Here is a 12,500-nt window from a genome sequence, read left to right on the forward strand (position 1 = left end):
AGAAGCGATGTTCTTGTCAGTTCTCGCGTTTTTCGCTCGAGTTAGCTGCTTAGCGACGGCCCTATTTTAGAGCACCTTTTTTTCTTCTTTTTTAATCTCCTCACAGACACGCTAATAAGAAATAAGATAATCAACAGACCACACACACACAAAAAAAGAAAGAAAAGTGGGTGGAAATTTCGAAAGAGAAGTGCAGAACATGTATCGTGTCCTGAGTCATAAAATATGTGATATAAAGAAGAGGATTAATGCCGAGTTTTGAACACTGTCAGATTAAACTAATTTCGATTTTATGCTTCTTTTCCACTACCATTAACACTGAATGTGTGTGAGAGGAGAGAGAGAGAGAGAGAGAGAGAGAGAGAGAGAGAGAGAGAGAGAGAGAGAGAGAGAGAGAGAGAGAGAGAGAGATGAAGGAATTAACATTTTTTTTCCCTCCACTTGAGTGTGTAATCGTTCTGAATTCTGCCTCTGAGCTGTTTGGGTCGTGTTTATTAAATTAGCGGCAGAAGATTCCCACACTTTTGGAGAGAGAGAGAAAAAAAAAAGAACACAAAACAGTCACTCAGGAAACACAATCGAACACGGAAATGTTTCTGCTCATCTGTTAGCGTTCAAGACGATAAAAAGAGATGACGCCCTGATAACGATAATTATTCAGATTTGATTTTTTTTTTCATTGGAAACTGTTAACTATATTACATGTTAACAGCTCCCCCTTGTGGAGGAATATGAATGTGTTAGACAGCTATCTCTATTTTCGAGCTCTATCGCTGTTTTAAGGGAATAAAGCCTGATCTATCATCTAAACTAAAAAAATTTTTTATTGTAAATTGCAAATTAAAAGTAATTATAATAATAATAATAATAATAATAAATATTATATATATATATATATATATATATATATATATATATATATATATATATATATATATATATAAAAGGACACATGAACTGATTTAATGTTTTAATGTAGTGATTTTCTCACTCTGGAGTAAAACAAAGAGCATCAAGATACCACAAGAAAAAAAGAACTAGAGGAGCTGTTTAGGATAAATATTAAACAAATAGTGAATAAATAATATTGAATGGGGAAAAAAATATAAAATTTGAAAATGAGAGCCGGTGTGCGAGTGTTCAGGTGTTCAGGTGTAGTAGGACGGTATTTACATACAGTACAATGGAGAAGTCCATTAGCGCCTGGTCTCTAAAAGTGTGAGAGTGTCAGCCTCAGGTGGAGCCAATTTGGGCTGTAAATGGAAAAATGCCCTGAAATGAGACCCAATTACTGAGCAGTCCCAGAACAACATCTCTCTCTCTCTCTCTCTCTCTCTCTCTCTCTCTCTCTCTCTCTCTCTCTCTCTCTCTCTCTCTCTCTCTCTCCTTCCCTCCCTCCGTCTCTCTTCCTTTGCTGGATGTGTCAGTTCAGCAGCCATACTGTAACACTTCTGATGGCTGTTTCTTTCTTTCACCTTCTAGAATACCACAAAGCCGTATGTCAAACTCAGGCATGACCCAAGTGTGTATTTCTGTCTGTTTTGTCCTAATTCTGAATTTTCTAATAAGAAAAAAAATTGCTTTAATGTTACATCATATTATATTTTACAGCAAAAATACACACAGCTGTCAGGAAATGGAAGTGCAGGCGAATGCAAGTGCAGTGTAATGGCGTTTTTTTAAATAAACTCATGCAGACAAATTCAAATCGGAAACCCAAATCATAAACGGTAAAGGGGGAAGAGGTCTGGGAAAACGATACCGATCCAACCGACATGAGAATGACGCAGAAACAATGAAATAAAGGATTAGTATTTTACAAAAAGGGATATACAGAGTCTCCCAAAACGTGAATACAAACCTTTCAGCAACCATTGTATTATATGTTCTCAATGGACAATATTGAAGGTTTACTCACATTTGTTGCCAGATATTTCAACAATAATGACTGTATGTTGAGTTTACATACTTTTGTTGCCAGATATTTCAATATATACATTTCATATATCCAAGTTTCATTTCTATAGTATTGTCTTTAGAGATGTTAAAATGGTGACTGAGATATAAAAGGGTGTACTAACTTTTGTGAGATACTGTAAGTACACCAACCAGTGGCAGGCTGTTTTTTTAGACTTACGTTTTTATATTTTTGTCTATGAATAAAAACAATGACGAACAGATTTCAGAATTGAATCTATATTTTCTATCCCTGCTCTTTATAGGCATCTGCATAATATGAATGAAGCAGGTCTTCCCCTGTATAAATACGGACGTGTCTTCGTTTTTTCTTGTCTTTTGAGAGTCCGTTCCATCTAATTTTAGATTTTGACACACATAAGGACATTTTCTTTGTATTTGTTTCCTTAAAAAAAGATATTCCATTGGATTATTTTTGGACACATAACATACAAATATACATAATTGAACCAATTCTGCATTTTGTCCCTATTTCCTATTATAATAAGTTCCACTCTTTTGGGAAGATGTTCTACACGATTTTGTGGAGATCCGTGGAGATTTGTTCAGCTTACAAGGGTGTAAAATCAGTTAGATGAGAAGGTGAGGAACGCCCTGGTGTGCAGTCAATGTTCTCATTAATCCCACTGTTGTTCAATTGAGTTGAAACGCTAAAGCAGGAGATCTTCCACACACACACACACACTTCCTGTCCATGGAGAGCAGATCTTCATGACGCTGGCTTTGTGAAAAGGGGGCATTGTCAAATTTTTTCGTTACAGTTTGGGGAAGAACGAGATACGGCTGGAAGAGTCTGGTGTCTCAGTACTTTTGTTTATATTGTGCTCATCATTAACAGCTACACTAGCGATAATGGCTGCATCCCAAATCACATACTGCCCTAATATATAGTGCGCCACCTTTGCTGCACATTAAGAAAGACTTTTGGCTGCATCCCAAACACATATTTGCTTATTAAATAGTGTTGGGAGTTTTTATGGGGCACCATAAATGCAGGAAAGCCGGTGGCTACGAGCGCCAAGTTTTATCTCTATTTCTGAAGGGTGTGTGTGTGTGTGTGTGTGTGTGTGTGTGTGTGTGTGTATACACAGCTACACTAAAACAATAATGATGTGTAACAATATATTATAACAATATATTCACTCGACACACTCAACCGTGTTAGTGGCACTTCACCCACGACTGAGTCTCACCGTCTGTTTCCTCGGTAACTCTGTTTAAATTCGCCGCTCGTCATTTGTCTAATTACAACGAAAATGCCGAGCTCTTAACGTCTGCATGAATGTTTTATCTACCTTACACACACACACACACACACACACACACACACACACACACACACACACACACTGCAATGCGAGCGTTCGCTGTAGGGAACTCTGACTGTCAGGATCTCCAAACGAAAGAAAAATGACGCTGCTTATTTCCTCCAGATGGAGATATTGAATTTCTCATGTGATGTAGTCCCAATTCAGGAGAACATAACTGTGTGTGTGTGTGTGTGTGTGTGTGCGCGTGCAGTGCTAATGACATCTGTAGCTGGGAGAAAGAAGCAGGATGATGGATGGCAGGAGGTGTGTGTGATTGCTGCGCTGATTGTGTTCTGTCTCAGATCTTAATGGACTCTTGTGGGCCTTCGGGAGGAGAACGGACGGATAAAATGATCCCGGAAAGTCGCGAATCCAAGAGAAATCTTACAATCTGATTCTAATTTAGTTTGTTACGGAGCTCACACACACACACACACACACACACACATATACAGTATATCCCTTTTTTTCATTTGTTTAAAGTTGGAGCGTATACCAGGGGAAGATGTTCCACAAGATTTTTGTGGAGCTTTGTGGAGATTCATTCAGCCACAAGAGTGTAGGTGAGAACGTGAGGAGACCTGGGGTGCATTCATATTCATCATAACGGTGTTCAATAGGCTTGGAGCTCTATTGCAGGAGATCTTCCACTCCAAACGAATGTTAAGCATATTGCTGGAACAGGTTTGTACCTCCTAGTTTAAGTGAAGGCAATATTTCCCACTACCATGTCTCAAAACATCCTGCACAACTGTGTGCCTCTAAGTTTGTGGTAACAGTTTGAGAAGGAAGAAGTACATACGTCTGAAAAAAGCTTGGTGTCCCAATACTTTTGGGACTCATAGTGTATAAATAAATGGGAATAGGTTTTTAGGTGATTAAGAGCGCCATGTGACAGATCTTCCGATTTTGTTTGCAGATCCGTTCAGATAAAGATCGGTCCATTAACATCAGATACAGCATCACTGGCGTGGGAGCGGATCAGCCGCCTAATGAAGTGTTCAACATCGATCCTGAGAAAGGAAAGATGTACGTCACCAAGCCCCTGGACAGAGAGGAGCGCTCTTCATACCACGTAAGTGCACATGCCAAAATCGCTTCGATTCCTTTAGCTACTGAATAGATTGAAACAACAATATCAAACTACTATCTCATTTTGCAGGACTGTACAATGACATTGTTCGGTGTGGGGAAATAAACTTCACCTCTCGCTCTGACTTTACGTGTTTACCATCTGTCGTGCTCACTGTTTATTTATTTTCCTGACAGAAAGTCGTGGGTTGAAAGTCAGGTTTTATTCCTCATTAGCTATTCTGACACTCGTTAAATCAACTCTTGCTGGTCGTTAACCGAACGCTAGCGTAGCCTTCGTGCAGATTTGCGTGTGTGTTAGATTTGTCGACGCTCGAGTTACAAACCGCGATCTGTGGCGTCCTCGGCTGCACGCGAAGGCCGTCTGATGCTTGATGTTCGTTTCTGAAGAGATGTCGCTGTTTTGTTGGCCGTCTTCTGGAAACGATCCTGGCTTCGTGCTAAGTGCGTAATTAGCATTGTCACGCTCTCGAGATGCTCCAAACATGAAGCAGGAGGAGGTGAACGCATCGCATGCTAATTAACATACGAAGCTGCGTTCGGGATGGAACAACGTCCATATAATGAGGACCATCAAAGCAGCGCTCGTTCTCTCAGATAAAAAAAATAAAATAAAAATAGAAACCAGTGTGAAAGGAAAAAAGAAATAACAAATGGAAACATGAGTTATGTCAGTTTTCTGGTGTTTTTTAAAAAATAATTATTAATAGATGCTACAGCTTTGTACACTCTTGCCATTTTTTTTGGTCAACCTCATGAGGAAGTCATCTGGAATGGCTTTCCAACTGGGAGTCCCCAGAGGTGTTGAGTACATGTTGGTTGCTTTTCCTTCACTCTCCTGCCCAATTTATCCCAAACCATCTTAATTGGATTCACATGGGGTATTTGTGATGCACCATTCCATCATTTTCCTTTTTAGACAAATAGCTCTTGCATAACCTAGAGGTGTGTTTATGGTCCTTTGGAAAACAAATAATAGTCTTACTAAGTGCAAACCAAATGGAATGGAATGTCGCTGCAAAATCTGTGGTAGCCATTCTGGTTTAGTGTGCTCTCAATTTTTACTAAATCATCAACAGTGTCACCAGCAAAGCACCTCCACACCACTCCTTTTGCTCCATGCTTCACAGTAGGAACCACACATTCACAGTGGGAACTGTCCCATTACTTTCTATTCATCTAACAAAGACACAGCATTCAGCACCAGAAATCTTACATTTTTGACTCATCGGACCAAAGCACATTTTTCATCAGATTTAATATCCACTCCTTGTGTTTCTTGGCCCAAGCAAGTCTTTTCTACTTGTTGTTTTTATGAAGTTGATAACAGCTTTACTGAAAAGTGGGTGTTGAAATATGTCTGCTACTTTTGTGTAAATCGGCAGTTTTTGATGCTGGAAATTTAAATTAAGCTTTTAAACTTATCCTCTGCAGCAGAGGTAGCTCTTAGTCTTCAATTCCTGGGACAGTCCTTACGAGAGCCTGTTTTTAATGGTTTTGCAGTCTGCACTTCAGGATACATTTAAAGTTGTAGTGGTGTGGTCTCTATATTTGTTATTCTCAGTGCAGTAATGGAGGTGTGGATTCTGTCCATATCAATCTCAATTGTGGCCTCTACACCTGTCAGTCTCACTTAAGGAGGTGTGGCCTCTCTACCTGTCAGTCTCAGTGAAAGAGGTGTGGCCTCGATATCATTCAGTCTTATTGATGGAGGCGTGTCTTTGCCCTCCTTCAGTCTAAGCGCTTTTTTCCATCCTAAAATTCACATTGGTCCGTCTATAAATCTTATCGAATTATTTTACGATTTCGCATGTCAGATCGTTGATCACGTGTTTGCAGTGCACATCATCTCATCCCTAATCTCCATCCTTCAGTGCTGTGATGTGAGATGGTGGAGGGCAGACAGTGTTATTTCTCTTCTTCTATCCTTTCATCTGTTTGAAGATAATAACTTTAATTCCAGAACAGAATTACATTTCCTCTCCTTTAAACGTGTACCTAATCTCTGACTCGGCCTCTTATTGAATTACCACATCACAGCCAGAGCCCTGGAGTCACACACACACACACACACACACACACACACACACACACACACACACACACACACACACACACACACACACACACACACACACACAACACAAACAAGTATATATACAAACACAAAAAGCTTCACATGACTGATATTGGCTGCCTCAACTGATCAAAAGAGGTAAAGAAAAAAACTCAAATTAACCTTAAAATAGATAGATATAGATATATATGGAGACAGAACGAGTGAGAGAAGAAGAAAGAATCGATTGGAAGATAGAATGATATACAGAGACAAGAGGTCAGGTCAGCTGTATTGGGCTGCTCTCTATTCCGTGTGTGTGTGTGTGTGTGTGTGTGTGTGTGTGTGTGTGTGTGTGTGTGATAAAAAAGAGAGAAACATGACCAGATGTTATGTCAACCAGACAGCAGAAAGGTATAATCTGAGAGTCAGGACTCACTAAAGTATTAGTTTAAACTAGATTTATATGCATATGTGTGTGTGTGTGTGTGTGTGTGTGTGTGTGTGTGTGTGTGTGTGTGTGTGTGTGTGTGTGTGTGTGTGGTTGCCCTCCCTCTGGCTCAGTTAAATCTGCTGCAGTAACACCTCAATTAGACATGCTGAGTCACATTGTCTAATCACTCTCTCTTCAATAAAAATGCAAATTCATAAATCATACATACCGTCATTTAGTGTGTGTGTGTGTATGTGTGTGTGTGTGTGTGTGTGTGTGTGTGTGTGTGTGTGTGTGTGTGTGTGTGTGTATGTGTGTGTAACATAAGAGCACTGTTTTTAGGCAAATATCATGATCCATTTAGCTATGCAGTAAAATATGGAGTATTCACTCCACATAGTCTTTAACGTAGACGACGGATATTTCCTCCTGTAAATAAATGGGACGATCTCCATACTGTCTTCTGGTTCTTCATTTCAAAAATATAAATGAACGAGTATAAAACATATGATTATATTTGTTTTTTTCGACAGCTTCGAGCTCATGCTGTGGATATGAACGGGAATCAGGTGGAGCAGCCGGTCGACCTCTACATCTTCGTCATCGACATGAATGACAACCGGCCCGAGTTCAAGAATCAGATCTACAATGGCTCTGTGATGGAGGGATCCAAACCAGGTGGGCTTTAAGATGGTTCCATGGTTTGCACGGTCAGAACTGTAGCTAGAGAACTCATCACTTTCACTTCTTGAGTTCATTTTGCACACCTGTTTTGTTTTAAATCCTTAGCCACATTATTTCCATGTTTTATGTTGCTCTTTGTTGAGGCACAAAACTAAATAGAAATGTAAATAAATGTTTACAGAAAATTAGTAAAAGCGAAATCTTTTAATATAACATCCTAATAAAAAAATTGAATAAAAGTCCTAAGAGGTCATGCGTTATAATATATATATTTTTTCCTCCTTGTTTTCTCATGATCTCGACATTGTTTCCACTGTTTCAGTGTATTCAGCGTAAGGGCACGTTCTAAAGGCGGCATCATCACCGAGCGCCGGTTTTCGTCCATTACTGTTTCGGGTTTTGTGTAAAAACCTGCTAGTGCTATAATTTGTGTATCAATGACAAGTTCAAAATTGTGGCAATCGTTTGAGGAAGAACCGGGTACGGGTCTCAGCAGTGTTACAGTATGAAGATGGGGTCACAGCGCAAGGTCAGCCATGAGACAGCACCCTTGGAGCACAGAGGGCTTAAACGTCTTGTTCAAGGTCCCAAGAGTGGCAGGTTGAAAAATCACGGCTTGAACTCCCGACCTTGCGATCAGTAACCCAGAGCTTTAACCACTGAGCTACCGCTTCACGTTTCCACCAAAAATCTGAGGATAAAACCTACAAACAGAGGTAGTGTACATATATTTACACACAAGTCCAAAATAAGTCTGCTTACAGGGTGTCCTTATGCTGTCTTTAGAATAGAAGAGACTTTTACAGAGGACAGAGACACTGCCCAGTCCGACTTCTCGTACTTTTTCCACCTACTTCATCGTTTTTTTTGTTTTTTTTTTTGGTGAAATAGAGGGGTCTGTTTGCAAAGATGCAATCTGAACCTATTGTGAATGACGTGAGGGACTATGTCACACAGTATGTGCATGTGTGTGTGCGAAAGAGAAAAAGGGAGAAACAGAGTGTGTTTCTCTAGGGATAATGATGCCCACCATAGCACCATTTCTTGCATCAGAGATGATGAAATAACGCAATTCTACAAAAAAAAAAAAAAAAAGACGAATCGGACGGATAGACAGATTCGTCTCTCGTTCTCCACCTCTATCCTGTCGCATATTGTTTTTTCTCTTTTTTTCCAACACGTCAGCTGGATAATGACAAGATTTATTTTTACTCTCCCAGAGATAATTGGATCTGAGAGAAAGCAGAGTGCAAACCCAACAGGTTTTGCTCGCACAACAATTTGTGCGACGCTGCTTTACTCATCCGGAGACTTCAGATCTTATTTTGGGTCACACAAAGCATGCAAGATTTTTCCCCCTAAATATATCAGCCAAAACAGACATTTTCTACAGTGTGTGCATTGTTGTGTATTGAGATTTTAACTAAATGTTCATTGCTGATATTTAGAGTGCCCCCCTAATGGTGAAAGTGTGAACTACATCTTTATTAACAATGTATAGGCACATATAAGGTGTATGAAAAATAGTTTCAAATAGTATATATACAAAAGTTTCGCGACTCGCTCTATTTACAAGAAAGCACTTTTGCAATTGGTGCTGGATCTCCGCAGTGGTGTCAAAGCTATGACCTTTGAGCTGGATCTTCATCTTCAGGAAGAGGGTAAAGTCTGCAGATTTGGGTGGCTGCGGAAGTAAGGTCATGTGGATTGTCCTCCAATAATCATCATGCACAAGTTGCCGAATGGTTTCGACATTTTCGGGGGTTCGTCTCATTGTAGGTCTTCCTGATCTCTTGCCATCTTCCAGTAAAAAGTAAAGCATCTGTTCAGAATAGCACCAGTTAGCACCATTAGTCTTGGAACTTTTTTATACCATTTCATTGACTGAGCAGTTTATTAAGAACACCTGAACACCTATTTATCAATGCAGATATGAAGTCAGCCAATCATGTGATTGCAGAGCGTTGCATTAAATCATACAGATAAGGGCTTGTGGGTGATGTTCACCTCAACCATTGGAATAGAGGAAAACGTCCTTAGTGATTTTTTATGTTGTGTCATGAATGTTGGTGCCAGATGTGCAGGTTTAATTGCTGATCTTCTAGGATTTTTACACAAAGCAGTCTCTGGCGTTTACTCAGAATGGTGCAAAGAAGAAAAAACACCCAGTATCACCTTGTTAACTAGAATTTCCAACAGGTAAGTTTGACAAACTGGCTACAGTAACTCCAAAATTCACTCTGTACAATTGTCCTGAGTAGAAAAGCATCTCAGGTCAAAACTTAAAGCAGATGGTTTAAGAAGGTGCAGCAGATGGCATGTCAGAGTCCACTACTGTCAACCAAAAGAGAAAAAAGTTGAGGCATATGTGGGCACAAGCTCAACATACCTGGACAGTTTGTTACAACGATTTGAGTATTGCCATTTGATGGGTCTCAGATTGTAGGCTCTAAATTTGGGTCCAACTGCATGAATCCATGGACCCTATAGGCCTTGTATCAAAGGTTTAGGCTGGTGGGGGTTGTGTAATGGTGTGAGGAAAGGTTTTGGTACAATTTAGGTTCAATAATTTAAATGAATCATGACTTGGAAGCCAGAGATTTGAATATTGCCATTTGATGCAACACATATTGTAACAACTGCATGGATCCATGGACCCTATTTGCCTTGTGTCGAATGTTTAGGCTGGTGGAGGTGGTGTAATGGTGTGGGGAATGTTTTCTTGGTAAACTTTGTGTCTGTTAATACCAATTAATCATGGCTTGGAAGACATAGATTTGAGTATTCCTTTAGATGGATCTCAGATTGTAGGTTCCAAATTTGGGTCCAACTACACAAATCAAAAGTTTAGAGTGGTGGAGGTGATGCAATAATGTGGGGAATTGATCATGAATTGGATGCCACTGATTTGAGTATTGCCATTTAAAGGATTGTAGTCTCTGAAGTTTGGTGCCAACTACAAGGATCAATGGAACCTATCTGCATTGTGTCAAAAGTTCAGGCTGGTGGAGGTGGTCTAATGGATGCCACTGATTTAAGTATTGGTATTTAATGGTAAGTATTAAGTATTGGTATTTAAACACAATTTGTAGGTTACACAATTTAGTTACAACTTATTGTACCCTATTGGCCTTGTGCTGAAAGTTTAGGCGGGTGGAGGTTGTGTAATGGTATGGGGAAGTTTTTGGTACACTTTGGGTTTGTTCTTCTTATTCTTCTGGCTGTTCCCGTTAGCCGTCACCACAGCAATGCATCCATCTCCATAGACTTTGGGTTCGTTAATATTGATTAATCATGGTTTGGAAGATTCTAGTATTGCCATTTAATGGATCTCAGATTTTAGGTTCCACATTTTGGTCCAACTGCATAAACCAATGGAACAGCCTTGTGTTGAAGGTTTAGGATGGTGGAATGATGTACCTTATTTTCCGGACTATAAGCCGCTACTTTTTTCCCACGCTTTGAACCCTGCGGCTTTAACAACGAAGCAGCTAATTTCTGGATTTTTGCTGTGTTTTTCCCGGTTTTACAAACTTCAAGATAAAAAACTGAACCCCATAAAATTAGACCAATGAAATTTCCGAACAGGTTCAGGTGAACCAATGAAACTCTTTATATGAAATCAGACGCGCTCCCACTGAATCGGGCCGCACCACATCATAAATATGGATGATGTTCCTCTGACGTTTGACCTGCCGCTCACAGGAAATGTGAATCATTCGTCACGCTGAAAACAACCGGGCATGAAAACACTTCACCTGTGTTCTGAGCTGCACGGCATCGGGAGAAAAGCTTCACCGATGGTGATTTTTTAACGCACGACGATGCTAAAAGATAAACTCTCGAGAGAAATAGTTGTGAAAGGAAGGAGGAAGACAGTGAACAATGACTTTCTTGGTAGGCTACTGTTTAGATACAAGCCGTGTAACAGACCTAAAGCCTGTGTAAAGTTCATTAGTTTCAGTGTAGACACCTGCGGCTTATAGACAGGTACGGCTTATTTATGTTCAAAATAAAAATCTTAAATTATGTAATCTAACCCTAAATTATTTAAAGAGTATTGGCTACAATTTACGATCTTATAATGGTTCATACTTACATCATGATAATGCACCAGGTCACAAAGCAAGCGTTGCCTCAAACTGGATTTATGAATAGGTTCAAGGTTCTTCAGCGACCAGACACTGGAACTGAATCAATCTGCAAGAATGCCTTTGCAATGTGGTAGAACAGGGGATTCACTGTATGAACGTGCCCCTGAAAATCTGCATGTATTCCATGATGCAATCAAGTCAACAGAACCCACAATCGCAAAAGAATGTTTCCAACATCTTGTGGAATCTATGCAAAAAAATAATGGAGGTTATTTTGAGTGCAAAGGGAGGCGCCACCCAGAAATAGTTTAGTGTTTGTAATAAAATGTCACACAAACCATAAAAATTCACAGACAAGCCATGCACTGTGTTTTTTCTTTATTTTCTTCTTTTTTTTTTCTTTTCTTTTTGATATTTCAAACAAGTGAGATCTGAATTAGACATTCACATGTATTTTATTTATATAAAAATCTTCTACAATGACGAGGTGTTTCAGATTGCAAGTATTTAACTCCATTTACACCAAATACAATCTGCCAATAATTACAATTTACTCAATCATCCAGAATATGAACAAAAGTATTGGGGACCCAGACATTCCCAGCCACATGTGTTTGTTTCCCAAACTGCTGGAGACACATTATTGTACAGGACGTCTCTGGATGTTGTAGCAGGAAATTCTCCCTTCATTTGAACTAGGAGACCCAAACGTGTTCCAGCATGACAATGCCCCTGTGCTAAAAACAGGTCCATGAAGATCTACTTTACATAGGTTGACGTGGAAGATCTCTTGCTATAGAGCACCAACCCTATTCAAGACCTTCTCACCGCATCTACATCAGTACCTGACTTTA

At 39.6% G+C, this 12,500-nt stretch overlaps 1 protein-coding gene across 3 annotated transcripts in view; it reads left to right on the forward strand.

Moving 5' to 3' along the window:
• The window catches only part of LOC310714857 (cadherin-4-like), a 346,409-nt gene that overhangs the window by 301,706 nt on the left and 32,203 nt on the right, over nt 1-12,500 (forward strand). For all 3 annotated transcript variants that reach the window (XM_083520863.1, XM_083520864.1, XM_083520865.1), the window contains 2 exons: nt 4,207-4,362; nt 7,402-7,546. In XM_083520863.1, coding sequence (XP_083376989.1) covers nt 4,207-4,362; nt 7,402-7,546 — 301 coding nt within the window. The remainder of the gene's footprint in view (nt 1-4,206; nt 4,363-7,401; nt 7,547-12,500) is intronic.

This window comes from Silurus aristotelis, assembly GCF_946808225.1.
Source record: "Silurus aristotelis genome assembly, chromosome: 19".
NCBI classification, from domain to species: domain Eukaryota; kingdom Metazoa; phylum Chordata; class Actinopteri; order Siluriformes; family Siluridae; genus Silurus; species Silurus aristotelis.